General features: G+C 36.9%; 1 protein-coding gene across 11 annotated transcripts in view; it reads right to left on the bottom strand.

The window, feature by feature from the left end:
- Window positions 1-9,229: 9,229 nt before the first annotated feature.
- DAAM1 (dishevelled associated activator of morphogenesis 1) overlaps window positions 9,230-25,970 on the bottom strand; it is a 202,787-nt gene continuing 186,046 nt past the window's right edge. For all 11 annotated transcript variants that reach the window (XM_072629337.1, XM_072629345.1, XM_072629338.1 and 8 more), the window contains 5 exons: window positions 22,715-22,822; window positions 20,745-20,805; window positions 17,059-17,190; window positions 12,106-12,276; window positions 9,230-10,679 (listed from right to left, as the gene is read on the bottom strand). In XM_072629337.1, coding sequence (XP_072485438.1) covers window positions 10,470-10,679; window positions 12,106-12,276; window positions 17,059-17,190; window positions 20,745-20,805; window positions 22,715-22,822 — 682 coding nt within the window. In that variant the 3' untranslated portion in view covers window positions 9,230-10,469. The remainder of the gene's footprint in view (window positions 10,680-12,105; window positions 12,277-17,058; window positions 17,191-20,744; window positions 20,806-22,714; window positions 22,823-25,970) is intronic.

Below are 25,970 nucleotides of genomic sequence, written 5' to 3'. Positions count from 1 at the left end.
TTTAGAATGCATTGAGAGGCCAGGAAAAAAAAAAGGTAGAATCCCTATTTTGCCCCAGTCAGGTCATATCTGAAATATTGCGTTCACTTCTGGGTTTCACAGGTGAAGAAGGGCACGGATAGAATTTGGAAAAAGCATAGAGAATGGCAACCAAGATGGTGAAGGATTTCAATCCATATCATGTGATGAATAGATGAAGAAACTCAAGATGTGTAATCTGATGAAAAGACTGAGGGTATGGGGGGAGGACACAATAGCTGTCTTGAAGTCTGAAGAGCTGACATGTATAAGGATTACATTTTTCCATTTGTGCCTAGACGACAGAAGCAGAAGGAGTGGGTACAAGTTAGACAGAAACATATTTAGCTTTGATGTCATGAAAAATTTCCAGACAGTTATAGGTAACTCTACGTGAAAAGGCTGTATCAGAGGCATTAGAGGTCTCCAAGCAGAGGCTGGGTGATCACTTGTCAGGTATGTTACACCGAGGGATTGCTTTCGGGTGCAGGTTGAAGATGGCCCCTGGGGTACCTTCCAGCTCTAAAATTCTATGATTTTGTGCATTGGAAAGCAAAGGAAATAAGTAACTCTAATTTGAAGGAATAATTCTATAAGGGAATGTGCCATACAGGTCAGAGAACGAGCTTCAAAGCCTGGAAGACTTGACTTCTAATCATGTGTCAGTATGACATCAGGAGAAATCATTTAACCTCTTTGTATTCTAGTTTGAGACTCTAAATTACAGAGATGTCCACTGCATTGGTAGAGGGAGTTTCTTCTCTCAGGAGTGCCCCATAGCTGTGAAATCAGATTAAAGTCCCTATCTTACCTGAATTCAGTACGAAGGTTACTCCCCAAATCACTTCCTAGTAAGCCACCCTTTTTTCTTTTCTTTTTAAAAAAATCTTCTTTTATTGTGATTTTGACAAACATCAAAAGTACGTTTCTATACGTAAAGAACAGAAAAGAAGATTGCAAGTGAAACTCTTGGTTTTTAAAAGAATACAAATACATATACATAGATGTATAATAATAATAGTTAGCACATATAGCATTTACCCTACTGTGCTTAGTGCCTTACAATTACAATCTCATTTCATCCTCACAACAACCCTGAGAGGTAGGTGATCTTATTATCCCCATTTTACAGTTAAGGAAACTGGGGTAACCAGAGGTTAAATGACTTCTCTAGGGTCACACAGCTAGTATCTAAGGCCAGGTCTTCATGACTCCAGGCCCGCTGCCTATCTTCTGTGTCACCCTGCTGCCCCTATATACATAATACACATATACATGTGTGTATATACATGATAAATACAATAACTAACATTTATGCATACATAATAAGTAGAGCAGCTAGCATTTATATGCATGTAACAAATAAGCAGTCAGCATTTAGTACTGTGTTTTCTCTTTGAGTTGGTAGCTCTGGATTTGGCTATGATACTCTTTGCTATGTTCTGTTGGGGGTTCCTTTCAGGAAGTGAATAGTGGATTCTGTTTTTATTTTGCCCTCAGCTTCTAAGAGATATGGGCAGCTTTTTGAAATATGTACGTCATCATTTGGCCATTGTTTTCAGGGGATTCAGTGTTTTTTAAATGATCCCTCCTTGACCCATTTTTCAGGTTTTTGGTAGTAGATATTTTACATTTTCTTCTATTTTTCCCGCAGTCTTTTGAATTTGTTCTTTTCTCCTTGTTTGCTTCATTATACTTTTCAAAGAATCCATAAATTGGTTTTCTGCCATTTCTTCAAAGCTATTTATTTTTCTTCCAATTATTTTTTTCCTCCAGAGCTCTTAGTTTATTTTTTTCCTCCAAGGCTCTGTTTATAGTTACTGTAATTCTTTTCTTACTTTATCTCTTAGGCATTTCAATGCAATCGTATTTCCATATTTTGTTAAGCATGTTAGGTTTTCTGGTATCTCCAGTCTTAGTTTTCTGACTGTGATTTTGTGCCAGGGTCAGTCTCTGACTCCTCCTGCACTTTCATATAGGGTAATGAAATCCTGTTTGATCTTATCACCAGTTTCTGGCACTGCTGGCATTAACTTCTACCTTCCCTGGCTTAGCTGTGCTCAGAGCACTGACTGCCTTCAAAACACTTCCTCTGCCCTCCTCCTCCCCACCCCAGCATCCCTGGGAGAGATCTCTGGTCTTCCCCTGCCCTTCCCACCCTGCTAGGACTGCAGGGCTCAAGTACTTCTGGAATGTTCCTAGTCAGGAGACTGACAAGCTTTGAGCCCATTTACCTAAGCTGGTATTGGCTTTACTGACAGGATTCCTCAGAGTCCATAGGCTTTTGACTTTTTGTGCAAAAGTGGGCTGACAGAAAAGCTTCCTGTTTTTTTTTTTCTTTTGGAGTCTTTGAACGTTATTTAATCTGATGCCCTTTTTAGAGCTTTGCTGGAATATATGTGGGATATTTGGGTTTCTTTATGACCTTTCATGTTTAAATGAAAGTTGTCCTTTTCATTAACAAAGGTAAATCTTACCTTTAACAAAGGTAAAGGTCTCATTTGAAAACAACCTTGCTCTTTCCTTATTTCTGTGCACATGTGATTTAATGGATACCATGGCAACACAATTTTGTGATACACACCAGGGAAAAAGCTAAAGAGAAAATTTGGTATTTTCTCCAAAAAGATGAGGTAGAAGCAATTCTCATAGGTCTTTATGTAGTTTGAAACATTGGATTACATTACAAAAAAAGGCTTGAAATCACTGGCTCTACATCCTATAGGACCTCTATAGAATAAAATTATTCCCCAAAGAGAAAATTCAGAAGGAATAAAAGTAGTTCACATCAGCTAATTAAATCCATCTCAGTAGGATTCTCTACTTTTAATAGAACTCAAGATTAAAAAAAAAGATTATCAACAGATTCTAAAACTGTGGCATTTCCACAGGCAAATAGTGAAAAAAAAAATAGTGGTGACAGTATACCAGGGGTAACAATTGGGATTCCATAAACAGTTCCAAGGGAGAATGATTTTAGGTGCCCTAACCAATAGATCTCAAATTTAATACATCAACAAACTTTTATTAAACTGCCATGTGCCAGGCACTATGGATACAAAGACAAATATAAAAGTCCCTGTCTTCAAGAAGCTTGCATTTTTCAGAGAAGACTTACCTACGTAAGTATATAACTTTATATACAAAATAAACACAAGATAACTTTTCAGGGGAGACAAGAATGAAAAGAATCAGAAGAGAATTCATGTAGGAGGTGTTTTTCTATGGGAACAAGGGAAAAAGAGGAGGTGAAGAGGAAATGTATTCTAGGTATACAGGAAGACCGGAACAAAGGTGTGAAGGTGGGAGATGGAGTGTTTGTTATATGTAAGGAACAACAAAGGGGCTAGTTTGGTTAGACATTTTAGTATGTAAAGGAGAGTAATATCTAAAAAGGTTGAAAGGGTGGGTTGGAGTCAGAATGTGATGGGAATCAAATGGTCAAACAGAAGAGATCATACTTGATCCTAAAGGCAGTAGGGAGCCAATCAAGACTATTGGCCAGGTCAGACCCATGCTTTACTAAAATCACTTTGTCACCTACGTGGAGGGTGAAGTAGAGAGGGAGGAGTCTGATGGCAAGGACACCAAGTAGAAGACCATTACAGTAGTCTAGAAAAGAGAGGGTAAGGGTCTAAACTAGGTTGCTGGCTATTTGAGTTCAGGGAAGAAAATAGACATGAGATGTCGTAGAGGTAGAAATGACAAAAATTTTGAACTGCCTGGATGTATGGAGTGAGGGAGCATGAGGAAATGAGGAAGACATCAAGGTGACATAAAGGATAATGGTGTTTTTAGAAAGAAACAAGGAAGTTAAGAAGAGGACTGGGTTTTGGGATAAAGATAATGAGTTGTGCTGAATACATTGAACTTCAAGAGAATTGTGGGTCATTCCATTTGAAATTCCAATACAGATGGTAAGACCAGAGTTCAAACGAGAGACTAGGGATGGATATATAGATGTGGAAGTCATCTGAATAGAAATGATAATTAAATCCATGGGAGTGATGAGGTTGCCAAGACAAGGAAGAAAAGAGAAGGCCCAGCAGAACCTTGGGGAGCATCCTTAGCTGCATGGTTCTACCCCTTGTCAAAGCTATGAGGACTGAGTAGCAACTGACATCAAATAGTTAAAACTTAATAGTTCTGGTTTTGAATTTCAGTCCAATAAGAGACAATGATATTCCCACTGTTCCTTGCATCCTAATTATGGTTAGGAATGTCAGGGGTGGGGAATCTTGATTTATTTAAATACGTTATTAATCCTCACAGCTCTTGCCAGCAGCTATGGGAAATAGCATCCAAGGTAGCTAAAATGCCTACTTTTTCCAGAAATATATGACTGTGTACACTGAGGCCCATTCTTCCCCTCTCTCATCCTCATAATACTGACAGGAATCTCTCCTCCTTCACCCCTTCCCAAAGGGTCTTTGGATACACAAGGGGCCAAGATGTCTCAATCTCTTCTGTTCAGCCATATGTCATCATTGACACATGGCCAAACCAAACTTTGGGGAGCAGACTCTTCTGTTGCCTCAGTGAAGTCTCACCATGTTTGCAAATCCACCCCACTACCCTCTTCCTCACTCCCCCTGTAGTCTTTTCCCACTATTCCTGGAAATGGCAGCTTTAAGAAACCCTTGTCTCTTGGTAAAGCTCATGTTAGGATTGCTTTATGACCCAAATACTTGATAGAGGAATCCAGGAATCTGCTTACACTCCTACACTTCACCTTAATGCATTTCTTTTTCTTTTCAAAGTATTTTAAAAATCTTTAAAGTTTTATATGTTATATTATTTTTTCAATTATCAAGCACTTGTTTTTTTTTCTTCCTCCTATCTTCCCCCTTTCATTAGGGAAGATGGGGTGGGGGTGAGGGGAGCAGGAAGAAAAAAAGCAAAGCCCTTCTAACAAATATTTCTCATCAATAAAAATAGATTCTGATATTGGTGATGTCCAATTAGTCCAGCACCCACTTCCTGTCAGGAGGTGGTAGCAATCTTTATTATTGGTCCACTGAAATCATGATTGACCATTGTGTTGATCAGACTTTGTAAGTCTAAACATTTGCTTTTCTTTTACAATGCTATTATAAATTATATATATATATTATACATGATAAAAATACACATATATAATGACATATATAAATTAGTTATAAATAATTCTCCTGGTTCTGCTCATTTCTCTGCATCAGTCCAAACAAGTCTTCCTAGTTCTCTGTGAAACTGTCTCATCATTTATCGCATTATTTTATTATATTAATATACCATAATTTGATCAATCATTCCCTAATTGATAGCCATCCTTCTTAGAGTTTCTACTTTTTTGTCACTATAAAAAGAGCTGCTATAAATATTTTTGCATTTGTAGGTTTTTGCCTCTTTCTTTGACTTCCTTTGTGTATAGGCCTGGCAGTGGTATTGCTGGGTCAAAGGGTACACACAGTTTAGTCACTTTTAGGGCACAGTTCCACAACTGCTTTCCAGAATGGCTGTTAAGTCATTTCAGTCACGGTTGACTCTCCATGACCTTATTTGGGTTTTTTTGGGCAAAGATGGTTTGCCATTTTCTGCTCCAGCTCATTTTACAGAGAAGAAACTGAGGTAAACAGGGATAAGTGATTTGCCTAAGGTTATGTAGTGTCTAATGCCATATCTGAATGCACCTCTTGACATTAGGGTCAACACTCTATCCTCTGCACCACCTTGCAGCCCCAATGAATAAATGACTACCAATTTACAGCTCCACCAGTAGTTCATCAATGTACCAAGTTATTTTTAGGAGTGAAGAAATAGGAACTAAATAAAACCAGGACACCAAATACAGTCCATTGCTTTCCTTGGAGGGGTTTTTAAAAAGCATTCTCAAAATGGGTGACTGATGTAAATATTATGACTCCAATGTCTTGTTAAGAAGAAACAGTTTCTTTGGAGGACTGCAAGGTTTAAAAAGAGAAAAAAGTATTACTGTTCAGAAAGGATTGTGCTTGTATTTTGATGGATCTGCAGTCTTGTGCACAGTGGAATTCCCCTTACTCTTAGAGTCTGTAGCTTACCCATGTCTCCTATTTTGTTTAATTCTTGTCCATGTTCTTCTCCAAATCCTTTACAAATTCTTTATCCAGTACACGAGAGGCCTTTGTTTAAGTCTTCCTATTTCACGAATCCCTATTAACTCACCATGGAAATTCAGAGACGTGATTTTATAAACAGTAGTCCGTATTCATAAATACAAAAGGGCTATGTGGGAATCTGTGGTAGTAAGCTGAAAATTCTGCCCAACATTACAGAAACATGGTTTCATCTCTTCAAGCACCATCTGTATCAAGTAATACTCTTTTGGGTCTCATACAGCTTCATGTGATGAGAAGAAAAAACAAGTTTGTTCACATCTACTTTATTTCCTCATTTTAATAGAATGTAATCATCACGGCCATTCCAAAAGTCTGAGGGATCAAAGTATGAGTATGCCTCAACTTGATGTTGTTGGCAAAGAATAAAGCTTTGGTAAACATTGAAGAAAGCAAAGCAGACCCATGATTTAACTTCTATCCTGAATATCAGTTCATTGACATGACATTTCTTCCCCCTTATCATGGTTGTTCAAATAGGCACAAAGTCAGAAATGGAGGGTCTGAAATCAGAGAATTTGAAAATGCAGAAAAGATTTTTAAAATTGCTCTAAAACCTATTGCTCTAAAATTAGGTTTCTTGGGACCGCTGATAACTACAACCACTAGACACAATTTTTATGGTGCTGAGAAACATTTGCTTTTTAAACATTGGGATGTTATATGAATATGAGTTACCATTATTTGCTGAGGAAAAATCTAGGAACAAAATAAACTAGAAAAAGGTTATTTTACTGCAGAGTCCTTCACTCATTTTCTCAGTTCTGTCAGATTACATCCCTCTTCATCTTTGAACAGGTTCTGAGACAAAGTAGAAGTGGCACTACTCTATAGTATATGTGTTTAAGGGCTAAGAGAAGCAATAAATGCTCACTGTGCAATTTTGCTGTGCAATTTAACCTTGTGACAAATGAAAAATCATTGCCTTACCAATTGCAATACATATTGCAATATATATCTTCTTGAAGACTGGAGAACAAATTCACTGGCAACTCACTTTAAAAAGAAACTCTGCTCTGAAACCTTCTGGGAAGCAAAAAAAAAAAAATGCCCCTTTAATGTATCATTTTCTTAAGATCAGTTTTCTAAAGAGGAATACACATAATGATTTATAACAGAAAAAGCAATGCATGGGGGAATGTGGTGAACAAATACTTTAATTGTTTGGCTTCCTAGATATCTGTCCTCTGCTACCATTTTCCCCCTTTTCCTCAGTTCTGTAGCCTGGACAAGATCTATGCCTCAACTAGTATTAAGACAACTGTTCTTGGCTTGATTGTAAGCTGGGGAGGCTAGCAGAGAAGGGAACCAAAGACAAGATGGGTAACCCCAGTACTTTCAGGGAAAATAGATCATAATTGTACAGTTATACTAATTCTATCCTGGTGAAATTCTACATGCTATAATGCCTTGCCTATACAATTATTTTTAAAATTAGGACTCCTCCTCCCCCAAAATATTAAAAACATATTTATTTTATCTAATTAGGGCAAAAGATCCTTTTCTAAGTCTCAAGCAAATCATCTATTCTGGAAGAACACTACACAAGATAAAGTTGATGATGAGTCATCCACAAAGGAAATAATAATAAATACACTAATATCTTGAAACACATAAAATATTACTGAATGCTGTCACAACTAAATTCTGTGAACCTGTGGGTTCTTTTAGCATGAAATAAAATGAAAATATTTAGCTGCAAATTTGTGTTAGTAATGAGTTTGCAAGCATAAAATTCAGAGGTTCACGGTGACAGCAGGTTGATACTTAAAAAAATAACTCATGAAAAGCATATATGTATAACCAATGGGAGTCATTTCTTTATTGCATTTTGCCATTTAAAAAAATGTACAATCTCATAACATATTCATCATTTTATTTTTGCTTGCTACACTAAAAACAGCCTTGCACCTAAGGACTAAATTGTTCCAACTACTACGCTCAGAAGGCTAATGACATATATTTCAGTTTACAAATTATTACACTCTTTCTTTTTGGCATTAATTAAAAAATCTTTAATACACACACCATGACATATACTTAAGTTTACAAATTACGCTCTTCTTTTTTTTTGGCATTAATTAAAAAAAAATCTTTAAAGTACATACTCGAGAGAAAAGTGGCTACTTACACCAGCACCAATCTAAAAGGAGCCTTTCTACCATGGCACAAGAAATTACCTGCACACAGACTTCTGGGGAAGAAACCATAAGAGAAATGGTAAATTCAGCCCAACAAGGTGGTCACCTTAAAGTGAGAATGATCTGACCGGCAAGAGGAACAAAGTACCGGCAAATCTGCTCCTTTCGAGATTGTACATGTCCTCCATTTTAATTCTATCTACATCTGTCTATTCCTTAAGCCATTAATTCATACACAGGCCATTTTAAAATGCCAGTTTCCTCAATCCAGTCAGACCAAATTGCTTCTGTTATAAATAAAAATATAAATAGAGGCACTTTAGTTAAAGAAAAAACAAAATCATCTCATTACGCATGCCCTCCCCACCCCACCCCTTGCACCCCCCAATTTTTAAGCAAAGTCTTTGAGCTGCACCTTTAAATCAGTTTGCAAACACATGGAAAGTAAGTGTGGGTATGCTCGGTCTTTGCTTGGTATTTATTACTGTTTTATCCCCTATTAAGAGTTTTACTTACAGTGCGTAGAAAATTGCTAAGTTGCAATAAGGAAAACATGTATAAACCACAGCTCTTGATAACTCTCAGAACAAAATTTCACAGCTTTCACACAGCACAGACACCTCACTGTCTGTGCTAAGAATCATAGTTTATGCAAATTATTTTTAAAACAGCATGTTTGTTATACAGTACATGTGAGAAAATGGCATCCTGTCCCCACTATGAAGCCCCTTTACATGATATATTCATTTTAAGGACCAAGAAAATTTAGTGCAACAGGACAAACTACTCTCTCCACAGGAAAACCAACCATAGCAGTACTGATGGAAAAACAAAAAATTTAACCACCACCCCCCAGACAAATAAATAAAACAAAAAGTAGTAACAGTCCTCCTCATATAATGTATAACTTAAGGATATTAAGGGTTGCTACATTAATGGTGAGCATCCATTTTTTTTATTTTCCAATTTTCTTTGTTTTTTATTAATTTCTCCCTGAGAGGTTTACTTGTTTTTGGACTGAAATTTTACAGGTAGCTTTACTTACAAAAAAATTCAAAATGACAACATATAAACAGCAAACCACTTCAAACGTACACAGAGACAAATAGGTCTTGGCATCTCAATGAACAATGCTAACATTTTGTGCATTGGTTAAACACGGTCTTTAGTTCTGACCTACATTTACAGAGGATGCAGTTCGTCCCACTAAATACAACATGTAATATACAACAAAACTTTAGGATCTCTCTCCTTCAGAGAATTCCTCTTTTCTGGTCTTGGATAGAAAATTTTTGTTTGGGGGGAAAATTTTAAATGCATTTTTGTGTTGTTGTAGTAATAAGCACATTCTGGTGACCTCATTCGTCAACAAGAGCATAGGTTGCAGTTAGAGAAACTGAATTGTTTTCAAAAGCAATTTAAAGGAATGAACATGTTGTAGAACTCAAAGGAACCAGTGCAGGGGCACAGATGATGTTCAAGTTTGGAATATTTAAAAAAAAAAAAAAGTTTTCCACTTGATGGTCTGCATGATTCAGTTTGTGTGCAAGGCATTCCTAACAAACATTAATCCCCTACTTATTCCTAACAAACAGACTGTATCCTCACACTGACTTTGGATACACAAGACTGGTCCTCGCAGTCACTTTGGAGGATGTACCAACATCAAATTGTCAAATGTCAAAAACCATTGTAAATCTAGATTCGTCAGCACTAGTCACACTAGTGTGAAGAATTTCAAAGTATATCAAGTGTGGAAACTATAAAATGATTCTTAATACTTTTTTCTTTCTTTTTTCTTTTTTTTTAACTATAAGGAATGTCTCTGTCATTTTTTTCTCAGTAGACAATGTTGTGCTTCTGAACAGTCACCAGCATTAAGGAAAGAAAAATAAAGCCACACTCAATGTAAATGTACACATGTGTACTTGCAGTACACAGAACACACACATACTTGTCTCCAGTCGCTCCCACAATGAAGATCTCTTTGTACATTTTATACATACATACAAACATACATACTTTCATTCACAGATGGGAAATACATACATACATACATACAAACATACATACTTTCATTCACAGCCACTGTTTGGATTACAAGGCAGTGTAATGAAAAGTTCTAGCCACTTCAAAAGACTGCTAATGAGCTTTCTGAAAAACGTAAAACGAAAATTTAGAAATTGAGTTTTGTGACTGGTCTCTCCCGGCTGCTGTCCGTCAACTGGTTGGTAATGCGCTTGCGATTCCGTTTCAATTTAGAAAGGTCTTTGTCAAAAACTTCGCCTGAGCGTAGAGCTGAAACAAGGTCATCAAACTCTCCTCCTTCTTCGCAATTCTCTTTTGTCTTTCTTGCCTTGCGTTCTTTTTCACGCTGTTCTTTGAGCTGTTAAAAGGAAGGAAGGAAATAAATATTTATTAAATGTCTACTATACGCCAGGCACTGCTCTAAGCATTTTACAAACATTATTTCGTTTAATTCTCACAACAACCTAGGAGGTAGGTTCTACTGTAATCCCCACTTTGCAGCTGAGGAAATTGAGGCAGACAAAGGTTAAGTGATTTGATCACTAATACTAATAAGTATCCGAGGCTGAATTTGAACTTAGTTCTTCTTGCCTCCAAGTCCAGCACTCTTATCCACTGCGCCACCTCAGTTACCTCTTAAGAAATATTTTTTTTAAATTTCGAAGGGTATGTATTGTTATTTTTGTATAGTATTTTATTTTTCCCCAGTTACATGTAAAACAATTTTTAACATTTGTTTCTAAAACTTCGAGTTCTAATTTCTCTCCCTTCTCCTTACTCACCCTCCCTCCATTCAGAAGGCAAGCAATTTGATATAGGTTATACATGTGTAGCAGTACAAAACATTTCCATATTAGTCATATGAAAGAAAACATAGACAAAACCAAGAAAAATAAAGTTAAAAAAGTGTGCTTCAATCTGTCCGCAGACACACCATCAGTTCTTTCTTTGGGGATGGATAGCATTTTTCATCATAAGTGCTTCAGAATTGTCTTGGGTCATTGTATTCCTGAGAATAGTTGTCATTCACAGCTGATCATTGCATAATATTATTGTTACTCTGTACACAGCATGTGTCACTTTGTATGAGCTTTTATAAGTCATTCCAGGTTTTTCTGAGAGCATCCTACTCATCATTTTTTATAGCACAATAATATTCCATCACCATCACATAAGGGGTATGTATCATATTTGAATTTTGAAGGGTACGTATGAATTGTATTTTGAAGGGTATGATTAAATTAATTTTGTTTTCTATTTTTAATGCAGATGAAAATAGACAAAATCCTTTGATACACTAGGTACACCAGCTATGGACAGCTATTGCTGCTAACCACCCCTATCTAGGCCAGGAAAAAAAGAGAAATTGTGATATACACAAGGTCTTATGGGAAGTCTGGGTAAAAACATAGATAGTAATGAAATAGTAAATTCCTCACTTTCTATGTATAAGTTGGGTCTCACAAGTGGGAATTAAAGAAAACCTTTAACTACTCATTTAAGAATCGGGGAATTGTCTCAGAACATAAGTAATTTTTTTTAAAACCACTGAACACACCCATAACAGTACAGGTTTTCTTCTTTTAAGGAAAAGGGCTGAATTATACAGACATCAGATGATGGTTGCTGAAATGGCCTTCTCAAAGCAAAGATCTCCTACTGCTCATGTCATATATTCTTTCAGCTTTTTTCCAGATTATATTATTCTTTTCCTTTAAGAATTCCCATAAGATTGTCTGATGGGGGGTGGAGGAGAGGAAAACGAAGCAGAAAATTCCTCTTACCTGTGCTTCCATACGAGCTCGACGCTCTTCCTCCTCCTTCCTTTTCCTCATATTTTCATTCTCTTGTTTAGCTTCGGAGACAGCTTGAAGGAACTGGTCGAAGATACCGAAGAACTCATCTGGCTGTATTTTGCCTGCCTCTTCCCCAAAGTGTTTCACTGCCTTTGTAAACTGCAGGGAGGAAGGATTAAAGTGTTTGGGAAGGTAATAAGACCAGTCCTATAACACTATCACTGGAAAGAATGAGCTTAAGGAGAGCCTTCACATGCTCTTCCACCTGAATAATCTGATGAAGTGAAGTGAGTGCAACCTTAACCTTCTGACAAACATGTTGGCTATAACTCTAATGTGAACACTTTAGTCTAACTCATATTTTCTTGTTTCTGTACATTTTGTCCCTGTACTAGGTTTGTACTCTGGGGAGAGGGAGCAGGGTTGAGTTTTTATCATTGCTAACTCCAAACCCCTAGCATTAGCTTTAGTAACCTAGTAGACATTTAATAAACATTTGTTGATTTCAGAGTATCTAACACTTTTTAGAACCTTTCATACCTTTACTTCAGGGGAATAACCATTATTCAACTCAATATTGTTTAACTCAATGGATTAATTGAACGGATTTTTAGTAAGGAAATATAAAATAAAGAAGTAAAATAGTGTGGGATGGAGCACTAAAGTATCATAAAACAATAGGGCAGGGAATGAGCATCTATATAGACCCTATCATGTGCCAGGCACTGTACTAAGGGATTTTTCATTAAAAAAAAAATGTTATCCCATTTGATCCTCATAAACAACCCTGTGAGGAAGGTGCTATTATGATCCCCATTTTGCATCTGAGGAAACTGAGGCAAACAGAAGGTAAGTGACTTGTCATAGGTCACATAGCCAGTGTCTGAAGCCAAATTTGAACTCAGGTCTTCCAGACTGCAGACCCAGCACTCTATCCACTGTGCCGCCTAGTAAGGTATAGCAAAAACAGCAGGGGCATTAATGACCACACTTAGTGGGCATGATTTGGATGCAGATCCAGTAAGACAGACTGAGAAAGAACAGTAAGTCAGGCAGGAGAAAAATCAAGAAAACATACATAGTGTTACAAAAACCAAAAATGGAGTGCCAGGAGTAGAATGTGGTCAGTGTTAAATGTTTCAAAGGGGTCATTTAATTAGAAAATAGAAACTTGGCCTTGGAAAAAAGTTGGGAGAATGTATCTCCCTCCCTTTACTGCAGAAGTGAGGGATAAGGGTATGGAATATTGTATATCCTGTCAGCTGCTTTTTTCCTGCTTTCTTATTCTATGTTACAAAGGATAACTCCCTGGGAAGGGAGTCATCTATTTCATGTTTCATGAACGTGATTTAAAAACAAAAGAAATCAAAAATATAAATTAAAGCTATTACCAAAAAAGAAAAGGGAAAAAAATCCAGAAAGAAATCACATTGTTCACACATGACACCTAGTTTTCCATTTCCTAAAGAGTTCAAGGATGTATCAAGATAGGTACAGGCAATCTATGGCTGAATCACTAAAGTACTAGAGTCTGGTAACTTCTAGCAGTCCTAAATAACCTCTTTATCTAGTAATCCCAGTATTGTGGAAATCTGGGCCCAAACCCAAACACACACCCATTCCAAAGTTGGTCCGGTGGATTGGATGTTGTTTCTTTAAAGATTAACTCCTCCACCATCTCCTGTCCAGTTGCATTTCAGAGCAGCAACAACCATTTGGGCATGCTAAGTTGACTCTGGCACACACAGCATTTGTAGGGGGTATGCAATGGAAATTAAAGCTGGAATCATGACTGCTGACACTAGCTAATTTCCAAATATGTGTCTGAGGAGCCAATAGATGGCATTGAGTCAGATGGTGTTGATAGCAGCAGTCTTGTGATAGGAGTGTAGTGTAGTGAGATAGGACTGGGTTTAATCTGAAGACCCAGATTCCAGGCCCTGCCCTGCCATTACCCCTTGTGTGACCAGGGCAAATCTCTTTACTTTCCGAGTCTTATTTTCTTTTTTCCAGGTCCAAATTCTTTGACCTTTTGCTATATTAGCTTTTTCCTGTCTTATCTAATTGTAATTATGACAAATTATCATGAATATTAGCCACAGATCTTCTAGTTCAGGGCTTCTGAAACTTTTTTCTACTGGTAACCCCTTTAGTGCCCACATGATCTTGGGCAAGTCTCAACTTCTCTCAGCATCAGGTTTATGGCACTGTGTGACCTGAGGGCATGTGCAGAACAAAATGTGCATGCTTTCTGTTCAGAACCAAGGCTGCAGGAAGTTGTGAGATGCAACACAGGCAAGGGCTGCTAGAAACACCTTGGATTTGTCACACATTTGGTTTTTAATTAATTTTTGATCATTATAGATCCAGAAACCTTTTATTGTTGCCAAACTTTTTATGACCTGCAGTGACCCACAGTTTAAGAAGTGCTGCAACTCTGTTCACCAGGCCCCAATATTATCTTCCTCCTTTACTAAAATTCTACTCTGATCCCACATTGTGGTATGAAGGTAACTCTGGATCCTTAAAGATTACGTCCAGGGTTAAAGGGTTAAAACTACACCAAGCTGTTGGGACCTCATACGACTGACATAATTTAATAACAGATGACTATCACATATACTTTTTCATTCCTCTCCAGGCTGCACTGCAGAATTCCTCTATCATTCCCCAGATTTTCAGTGCTGGAATCTACACATTGGAAGTATTTTCTCTAACTGGATGTTCCTCCCAGAACCTGCATTTAAGGAGGATGCTCAAGCAAGGTGCAGTTCATTCCTATTTAGACTGTACTCTGAACTTCTACTCCATCCCAGTCTGGCCACTCCAATCCCCCACCCCCTATCTAGGCATCTTTATCTCCCTTTTTCAGTTTCCTTTTAGGTGTCGCCTTCTTAAATAAGAATGCAAATTCCTTGTATTTCTTTCTACTGCTATTAGTATTTCCATACTAGTGCTCAACAAATAGTAAACTTTTATAAATGCTATTTATTACTGATGTGAATTAAGCCTTCTTCCTCCCTTCCACAGTTTGGAAGGAGTTCCTGGAGTTTGCTGTGAAAGAGTAGAGGTTATAGGATGATAGTTTGAGGGGGTCATGCCTACAGGCAGTACAGAGGGAATCATTAGCCAGAGTTTCACTTCTCTTTTTTCTTCAAATTAATGAAGAGAACAGTACAGACAATTTGCTAGAGAGAATAGGAGAGGATGACAGAGGGGTTGGCCTTGTGAAGAAGTTATTTCTTTATCAGAGAATGAAGTATGTGATGAGGAAAGCACAGAGGATGATGCCAAACAGTTGTAATGTAAAGAAAGGGGAAAGAAGGCACCTATAGTGAGTGGTCTGCATTTTCTCAATAAAGTATGAGGTGAGGTCCTTAGCTAAAAGGATGGGAGAAGGGCATGGTGTGGGAAAGCATAAGGAGAAAAAACAAAAAATTAAAATATAGTCTATGGGGAGGGGAAAAGAGAATTATTAAGGAAGGGGTAAAATGATTGCCTAGTATTGAAGGCCCTGTTGAGATTAGATAATATAAATTTGTAATATACACACACACACACACACACACACACACACACACACACACACACACACATATATATATGTATATATAATTTATAATGGACTTAGTTGCCTTAATTTTGTGGTTTCCTCTAGGTCCTTTCAACAAAATGTGAGCAAAAGCAGGGGGAGAACATATGGGTGGAATGATCCGGAGTTGGAGTTTGGTTAAGGTGTAAACGTAAGGACTGTACATGTATAGCCTATATTAGATTGCAGGCTGTTTTGGGAAAGGGGGAGGGAGAAACAAATTTAGAACTCAAAATCTTATAAAAGTGAATGTTGAAAACTATCTTTACATATAATTTGAAAAAAAATAAAACATTATTAAGTAGGAAAAAAGGTGTAAGCATAAATAGGACAAGGAAAAAAAAGATTTGAGAATAGAGGACAGGGTGATGTTGAATGGGTTAACAAGGAATAAGGTCAAGATTGGGACAGAACAGAAGTGGTATCAGCAAGGATGAAAACTTAGGAGTTTTGAGGGATGGACATCTTAGAGGTTCTAGAGAAGATAGAAGAATGAGGTAAAGATGAGAAAGTCTCGGTAGAAGTTGATAGGGGACTTTCAGGGACCTGGGGTTGTCTCCAGAAATTCATTTACTTAAAGTGCTTTGCAGGGAAAGTTCTATAGAAATCTAATATATAAATGAAAATTAAGCAGGATTATATCCAGAAATTATTGATTTATTTCAAAGTAATCAGAGTCAAAATGCTTTGTGTTCTAAAATGAAATGCTATGTAAATGCCAGCAATCTTGCAGTTAAGAAGACCTAAGTTCAAATCCTACTATGTGACTCTGGGCAAGTTACTTTGACTCAGTTTCCTTATCTGTAAACTGGGGATAGTAATAGCACCTAACTTTTAGGGTTGATGTAAGGATCAAATGAGAATATTTTTTAAGGACTTCACCAATCTGAAGTGATATTTTTATACACACACACATACATGCACACCCATGTGTAAGTGTACTACAAATTAGCTGTCAATACTGTTAATATAATATAGAAATATAGTTATGAAAAAAAAATTTTAAATCAAATTCATAGATCCCATGTTAAAAATGCTTGCTCTAAAATGACTAAGGGAAAAATGAACATAGCATTAAAGTTGTTTTAAGTTGCTTAGAGCTTTCAATCTATAGAATTAAAAAAGATTGTCAGTGAAGCTCTTTCCTCTGATCACTGATTTCAGGCCGGAAAATGAAACCAATCTAAGTTGTGTAAGTCTACTGATTTAGGGAAAGAATCAATTGTCACTTTCCTTCCTGCCTCATAGCATTTGGGTCATAGTCTTATCCCTGCTTAAACACTCTTCAACAGGATCAAGCCTGTAAATATCTCATAACAGAAAAGGGGATTGTGTTGTGTGAGACTTACCAGTTCTTTAGCTTCATTTAGAAGGTCTTCAACATCAGAAAAGCTGAAGCTGGCTACTGCAATGAACTGGCTAACGACAGAGACGAACTTGTCTCCAGGCTGAGACAGCTGAGATTTCTGGTATTCCAGTTCCTTAAACACACATAATTTTGTTCTCCATGTTACTCTTCAAAGTCACTGATAACCCTTTTCTTCTATCACCAATCCCAAATTTAACCAAACCTGTCCATGCTTATTTATTCACTTACATACTTTTCCCCACCCTTTCACACACAGAGATACTTTGATGTTCTGCTTTTAATGCATATGCATAGATAATGCCATGTCTTTCCATACAGTGGTTTTTTGACCTGGCATTTAAGGCCTTCCACAGTCTGGCTCTAAATTATTTCCAGCTTTTATTTAGTACTATTTCCCCTTAATGTAGTCTCTATGTTCTAATCATTTATTGTTCCTTAATCTCATGTCCCTTCCCCGCCCTTACTTCTCAATTCATTATTTATTTCTGCCATTCTTTTCTTTTGGAACGTTAAATCTCAAATTCTCTCCCTCCCTCTTTCTTACCCACCCACTGAGAAGGCAAGCAATGAGATCAATTATACATGCGAAATCATGCAAAACATACTTCCATATTAATCATATTTCCAATAAAAAGCCAGAAAAAGTGAGAAAATGATACTTCAATTTGCACTCAGTTCATCAGTTCTCTTGCTGGAGGTGTACAGCATTTTTTCATCAAGAGTCCTTTATTATCGTCTTAGATCATTGTATTGATCAGAGCACTTAAGTCTTTCACGGTTGATCATAATTCCTGTGCACGATAATCTAGTTCTTCTCACTTCACTTTGCATCGTCTCATAGAGATGTTGCCATGCTTTTTCTGAAACTATCCCCCCCTCATTTCCCACAGGACAATAGTACTCTATCAAAATCATATGCCACAACTTGTTCATCTATGCCCCAATTAATGAGCACTCCTCCCTGGATATATGAAGGTCTGGATAAGCTTTTCCTACATCTTTAAATACTGCACTATACTGAGTGGTAGATTGACACAGAGTGCTATAGAGCATGATGAATGGAATGAATACCCATATGAGGAGTCAGAGGAGTTCAGTCCTAGCTCTTTCATTAACTTGCTATATGAGCTTGGGTGAATTATTTTATTCCTGTGAGTTTAAGTTTCCTGATCTGATAAAATTATTAGATTGACTTTGATATCTCTTCTAACCGAAGCAAATTTATGAATGCCCTCCCAAATGGCAATTTTTTCCCCTGTAAAGTCTTTTATGAAGTGCTGCCTTCACAATCACCCCACTAAGCATATAGTTTCAGTATAATTCCCATTTTGTTAGTGGGAAAACTGGGGCTAAGTGTAATTCCCATGTTCTTGCCTACACCTTATAATTGTTTTAAGGGGGATGAGGTGCCTTCAGATTTTGAGTATGAGACTTTCTTTGCACCATACTATTCTGAAAAAGGGAGTGCGGCAATTCCAGGGGGAAAAAAAGGTTCTAATTAAGTAGAAATTCCATCATTAGAGCATTCAAATTTCCTTTCATCTCCTTTACAGGCCACATTGAATCAGCAGCTCAGACGCAAAGGACAGAACGTGCCGTCTTCACACAGGCCTTCGGGTTTAGGTTCGTTCCTTCATTACTATTCCCATGAAAGCCTTTTACTAAACAGAGATGAAACTGCAACAGCATCGGGCCATAAAACAAGATGATCTTCAGACTGACCCTTCTACAGAATGACCTAAAAGAAACTTCAGAAATGCCTTATGTGCTCATCTCCTGATGCCTGGGGCCACTGGGGCCAAAAGAAAAATATTTCACCAAATGAGGTCATCCTCTTTTGTTACTTAATTGAACAAAAAAATAAAGATGATTTGGGGGTTATGCACACAGTCTCTCCTTTTTCCTTTCAATGCACTCCCCTTATGTTATAAGAAAATAAACCAAAGGTTAGGCATTATGGCATGTTATTTATAATTAGATGTTAAGGATTAGGACTGGTGCTGTGATTTAACCCGTATGGGGAGTTCCCTGACAGGAACTTCCTCCACCAATGTAGGTCAGCATTTTTTCTGCATCTTATAGAGTATTGCAATGAGCACTGTGAAGTTTAATAAGTTATGCAAGGTCATAATACCAATATGTGTTGAAAGTGGGACTCAGACCCAGGTCTTTTTGCTTCTGAAGTCAATTCTTTATCCACTACATGCTGTCTTTCTTAAATAGATAAGTGTCTTCAAAAACCTGGGCAGCTACATGGTGCAAAGACTCCAGTGCCAGACCTGGAGTCAGAAAGACCTGAGTTCAAATTTGGTCTGAGACACTTACTAGCTGGGTGACCCTAGGCACGTCACTTAACCCTGCTTGCCTCAGTTTCCTCATCTGTAAAATGAACTGGAGAAGGAAATGGCACACCACACTAGTATCTTTGCCAAGAAAACCCCAAATGGGGGCATGGAGAGTTGGGCACAATTGAAACAACTCAACAACAACTTCAAGAAACTAAATTATTTGTACAAGTACAGCCTATATCAGATTACAAGCCATGTTGGGAAGGGAGGAGGGGAAGAGGGAGAAAATTTAGAACTCAAAATCTTATGGAAGTGAATATTGAAAACTAAAAATAAATAAATATATTTTTTTAAAAACCAAAATTAGTTTAAATAGCATAATTTTATCATTTCCTAAGATCCTCATCCTGAAGTGATTTCTTCAGCCTTGCAGTGTTGAAGAAATTTGAGTTTAACATTTATTACTGAGCATTTACATGCAGAACATTCCAAGTGAAGGGGAGATACAAAATTTCGATCAACATGGCTCCTACCCTAATGTGGTCTGGAATCCAGCTGAGGGACACAATATGTATATACAGAATAAAATAGTGTATAAATTCTTGGGATTATCTAGCTGAATGAGACACAAATATTTCAAAACTTTACTCCATGTTTGGTTCAATTGATTAATTATGCTTTGTTGGAGAGGGGGACTTTTACATTTATGGTATAAATAATACATTTTAAATAAAAAACTTTTTGAAAGTTCATAACCAGCAAGATGGAATTTGCTACCTATTCCTGACAGAGAGGATGGACTCAGTGCAAACTGAAATGTGTGTATGTGTGTGTGTGTGTGTGTGTATGTGTATATATATACACACACAGACACAGACACACATATATATTTGGATGGGAAAAACAAAGGAATCTGGTTTGCTTCACTAGGTGTATTTTTGATGAGCTTTGTTTTTCTTTCCTTTTCAATGGAGAGGGAGGGAGTGGGAAGGAAAGAAAGCAGATTTGTGTTAACTTTTAGAAATACAATTAAAATTTCATTGAGGGAGGCACAAGATGAGTATTACATAAAATTGAGATGAAACTGTCATTAATAAATACAATAGTAGTGCAGAAGGGAGATAAAAGGAGAAAAATCTTTCAAGAGGATGCAGCATTCAGATAGACTTTGAATAACAGGAATTAAACAGAAATCCAATCTAGAACTCAGGTCAGACTTTCATCCCAGATTTCTTTCCATAGTTCCACACTGCTTTGGAAAAAATGCTCTGCCCTCCACCCCTCTACATAAACATATTCTTTATCTCATTGCCAGATAAAAATGACTAGAACCCAAAATAGTGAAAATAGCTTAGGAACCTAACCAAGGAATACTCACAGCCTCCACAGCTTTCAGACCGCTCCTCAGCGTGTTTATTTCTTTGTCCAGCTCAGTCATGCTGTTGTAAATAGCAACACTTCAGTAAGAAATCCTTTCATAAACAGTAACAGGCAATGTTCATATACATCCGACCAGTTTACTTTATACTCCTTAATTTTTTCTATTTCAAGATTTCTCTCACAAAAAAAACTACTGGCAATAAAATAAAATCTGCAAGTGGCTCAATATTTGCTTCTTCTTAAACCCTTCTGATTTTTTTTTTTTTTAACAACCCACAGGAACACTTGTAGATTCAAACCTTGTAGATTCACTTACTGGATATAACTACAATCAACATTCTATCCACAATGGAGGTAAAAGGCTAATTTATGTAAGCCCCTCCATACATGGTGATGAGTATGCTTTGCTGTACTTGGCTCCCTTCATACAACTAAATAAAATGGGTTGAGTTACATTCTGTGCTCCTAAAGCTCAAACACTGCTATAATTCTAGAATTATAAATGTTACACTTTTCAATTCCAACCAAAATGAATTCTGTTGAGCTGGTTTTCACAAATTTTGTATGTAAACTGATTTTTTTTTTTTTTTGGACTTCTTCCTCAACTGTCTGAGTCTTTTACTAATGACTAGAGTTTTTATATAGCAGACTGGAGAATTTACCCACAAGTTTACTTCATTTAGACTATTTTTTCATGTTACTATTCCAGACTTTGCCATTTGACTTTTACTTGATAGTCAGTGATCCAGTCTTGATATCAAGAAGATCTGGGTTCAAATCCTGTTTCTGACACCTTCCAAGCTGCTTAACCTGGAACAAGTCATGTAACTTCTCAGTGTTTATCCAGGCAACTCTCTAAAACTCTAAGTTGTGGAGAAGGTATAGACCTGCTCTGGGAGAGGAAGTTTCCTTACTTGGTAGCCATAGGAAAGGTTCAGCCCATATCCCTAAAACATTACATACTCGGGCAAGAAATTTACTTTTACTCATTATGTCAAACTTGCAGCTTGATTGTAAGGAGATAAACGTGGTGACAATTTAATATAAAGAAAGAAAGCTCCAAAATAGAAAATATAAATGAAGGTTTGGAGGAAGGCAGTGAGAAAGAGCCAAATCTATGAATTTTCTGAAACTCTTTTGCTATAAAAGTTGTTTTCTTTGGTGGGTATTCCCTACCACCTCCCTTTTCAGCTTTGTTGCTGCTTATCACTAAGGCTTTTGTCTTGGGCTGAAGGAGGACATGGACAGTAATAAAAAATTAATCTTAAACATAGGCCCTATATTTGTTCAGCCACTGACTCTCTTCTGCAGGAGGACGCATAGGCCTGCCTGCTTGATTTTTCAATAATGTCCCCTCTCTCCATGTTATCCTAAGATATAACCGCTCTGGGCCTCCATTCCTTCATGAGGAAGTTCGTAACCTCTAAGGTCCCTTTCCATCTCTAAATCTATGTTCACAGACCAAAACACACTTGTTCCTCTATATATTTCTTTAAACAAAGCCACTGACTTTTTAAATGTCATTTTTCTTTTATGGTATTTGCTTAATACAAATTGGGATATTTAAGACTCCTTGAAATTAATTCTGTGAGTTTAGAGTAAATTTTTTAAAAATGGAGGGGTAATTGACAGCTTGAGTCACCATCTAATGATGCTTAAGAAAATTATAAAGGAAATAAAAAAACAACAGTGTCCTAGCTCTTCTAAGGAATGTTCTTGACCTTCTTCTAAGCAGTAGGCTTAGTGTCTACGCAACGCCAAAACGAGTAACTAAGGCTACACTTCATGGGTGCCAGAAACAAGGGGGCACAGCTCAATGTTTACATATTGGCCTCTGGAAAGCAAATAGAAGGAATCCCAACAGGCAAAGCCAGTGATTTCAGAGGATGAACTATTTTATAAGTGAGGTGCAAAACTAGAGAAAAACAAAGAGCCAGATCACTGCCACTGAACAAGCCCAGCACTTACTTCACTTTTGCTGCTTGTGGAATATCACGTAATTCCTCATTCAGATGGAGTACCTTGGGATATTTCTTTTCCACAATGGTTATAAGATAGTGCAAAAGGGTAATGTTCCTATAATGAGATCAGAGAGAGTGTTAGGAATGATCACCATTCACCCTTGATTCATAGAATTTAACTGTCTTTAGTAGATAATAAAGATATTGAATATATATACATACACATATGCATAATTCTATGTGTATATGCACATGTGTATGCACACATATATACACATATGTGTGTACAAACACACATGAAAAAACCACCCTTTAAGATGAGGTGTCCCAAAAGTCTTATTGTAGTTTGAAGCTATTAGAATCTCTAAGAGCAGTGTAGCTCCCACTCTTTCAAAAAGTTTACACTTCCTAAAAGGGCTGGACTAAAGTGTACTTTTCCAATGTAGTTATCAAAAAAAAGGGGGTTTGCTAGGAAACCTAATATTACGATGGCAGGATAAGTAGGTTAAATATTTCCCCTTAAGAACAAACTATATTTAAGGCTCCAGTAACCCAGTTGCATACAATTGATTTGCTATCTATAAATCATTCCTGTCAAAGTTTGCCTTCTACTTTTAAGATTCTTTCATTAAATACCTCTATTTGCTGCTGTCTGAGAAAGGCAAGATGTCCTAAAGTGACCTGTAGTTATGACACTGTGTATGTATTGGAAACTCTGCGATGATCTCATGCGTCAAGTAGTCCTAGGACGCAATTTTTTTTTTTTTTTTAGCTCCAAGACAGACCAATTGAATATGTAAGCAGCTTCCATGCTAATGGCTTGATGGGTAGCAGGGTAGATGGAGCACTAGACTAGGAATCAGGAGGACTAGATAGCAATTCATGTAACCTCTCAGGTTGCCTTATCTATATGATAAGGGGTTGGATTCAATTGCCTCAAAGATGCTGTCAGTCTCTAAAGCTCTTACTTTACATAAATTAAAAAGATGAGAATTTGTAACTCTAGGCCAGGTACATACAAAGGCTTTCCATACTGAATCATATAATCAGAAATTAATGTATAGGCTTCATGACTTTAGCTATATAACTAAATTGCACTTGAATTATAATTCATCTGTGCCTGTTAGAATTATACCTAGCAGTAGTCAGTCACACAATGATAGTAGTGGGCGATGTTTAGCTCTACTGACCCATTAGCTTATATGTGTGAACAATTAAGTTAGCATGTCTTGCCTAAAGATCTCAGGAGAGTTGCCAAGAGCACATAGACATATCTGGCCCACAGTTTGCAGGTTAGATCCTTGGGTGCTAAGCAATACTCTGTTAGCTCAGAGTTACCGTATGAACTTCAAAATAATATTTTAAAAGATTTACCTTTTAAAAAGTGATGATATGTTGAATAACAATGTATATGTAGAGCCAATATCAAATTGCACACCATCTTGGGGAGGAGAGGGAGGTAGGTAGAGAAAATTTAAAACTTATGAAAGTGAATGTTGAAAACTAAAAATAAATTTTAAAATTTAGTTATTAAAAAAGAAAAAAAGTAATGATTCTGTTTGATCCAGATACATCTGAATCAGTAAGATTTCACTATAGTATTCAAATAATGTTTCTACTAACATGAGTGAATAGACAGCTGGAATTGAAGTCAAGATGGATTCAAACCCTGCTCTGTTATTTTTTAGCTGGAGGACCATAGGCAAATGTCAACATCTGCAAGCCTCAGTTTTCTTATCGGCATAATGGGGATAATATTATTCACAGTATTCCTACACTTCACTGTGCTTTAAGTTTCAAATAAGATATAAAATGCCTTAAAATTTTTCAAATGTTAAATGCCAGGGATTATTATTATAATAATATGTAAGTCTGCCTCTCTCTCCAATTATAATCAGTTCAGATGGAAAGTATTCTGCTGGGAGCCAGAGTCTCATTATGTGGTGATCGCTGGCTCATGTCATTTTGACTATCCCAGTCTTTCTCCTTTCCATATTTTTCTGAGGTCCCAATAATCAGAGCAAACTGATCAGCATATGATAATGAATATGTATGAAGTACCTGGCACCTAACAAAGCACTTTGGATTTAATTTAAATTTTCTTCTTATTTCAAAGCCCAAACACATTTGTCAACATCATAAGGAATGAAGCAAATAATTACTTTAAATATTTTAATCATAATTTTGGATGATGAATGTCTATAAATCTTGATTGCATAAGATGTGGCCTGTTTATCCAATTTCTGTCCAAACATAGGCTCATCCATCTAAGCACTGATTCTTGAAGACTGGTAACGGAAGAAAAGTGAATATTGAACAGCCATAGACAGACAAATAACCCAATAAGTCTATGCTTTAGTTAAGTAGCCAATAACTTGACTTTTCTCAAAGCTTCCTTTCGTACAACATAGCAATGGCACTGAGTACAAACCAACCTACCATTTATAGGGAGTTCTTTAGTTCAAACTTCATGCCATAAAAAGAGCAAAATAGCAAGATTTGTTAAAACATATTTTAGACACATAAATCTTGCTGTAGTCTCACTGACATCTCATAGCTCCACATTCATCTCTCTTACATGCATACTATACTTTCAATTATGATCACTTGTGCATATGTATTAATTTCCTCTATCAGGCTGCTGACTGATTCAAAGGAGGACCTAATTTTCCTCTGCACCTCTCTAAGACCAATTCTTACTTCTACTCATCACACCCTGTAAGTAGCAGGTACTTATTACATATTTATGGAATAAATGAATGAGCATTAGACTAAGGAAAGGCAGCACATAGTGGAAGCTGCTGTATAAGAGGGATTTATTAGGAGCCAAAGTTGGGATTTGGTTTGAATTCTACCTGCTAGTGACATGACTGGATGTGTTTTAGTTTCATCTGTAAAATAAAGATAATACCTCTTGCCCTGTTTAATTCTCAGGGTTATTGCGAGGTTCGAATGAAATAACAGGTGCAAACCAACTCACTGAAGACCATGTAAGTATGAAATACTATTATTACGTAACATGGGTAAAAATACCAAGTGAAGGAAAAGTTGCTGAATTGTCTGTCCTTCAACAAACCACACCTTTCAAATGTGAACAGCGGGGATGTATCACCAAAATTTGAGATAGTTACAAAGACACTATAGCAATCACCTCTTCTAGAATGGATTTACAACGTGAGCTGTGTAGATCCAGAGACCTTTCCATCCCAAATGTTCTAATGGACTACTTGTAAATGACCTGGGGTAAAGACTCTCGAACTGAT

This window comes from Notamacropus eugenii, chromosome 1, assembly GCF_028372415.1.
Source record: "Notamacropus eugenii isolate mMacEug1 chromosome 1, mMacEug1.pri_v2, whole genome shotgun sequence".
NCBI lineage: Eukaryota > Metazoa > Chordata > Mammalia > Diprotodontia > Macropodidae > Notamacropus > Notamacropus eugenii.
The sequence above is the reverse complement of the archived record's forward strand: the minus strand, read 5'-3'. Positions and strand labels throughout refer to the sequence as shown.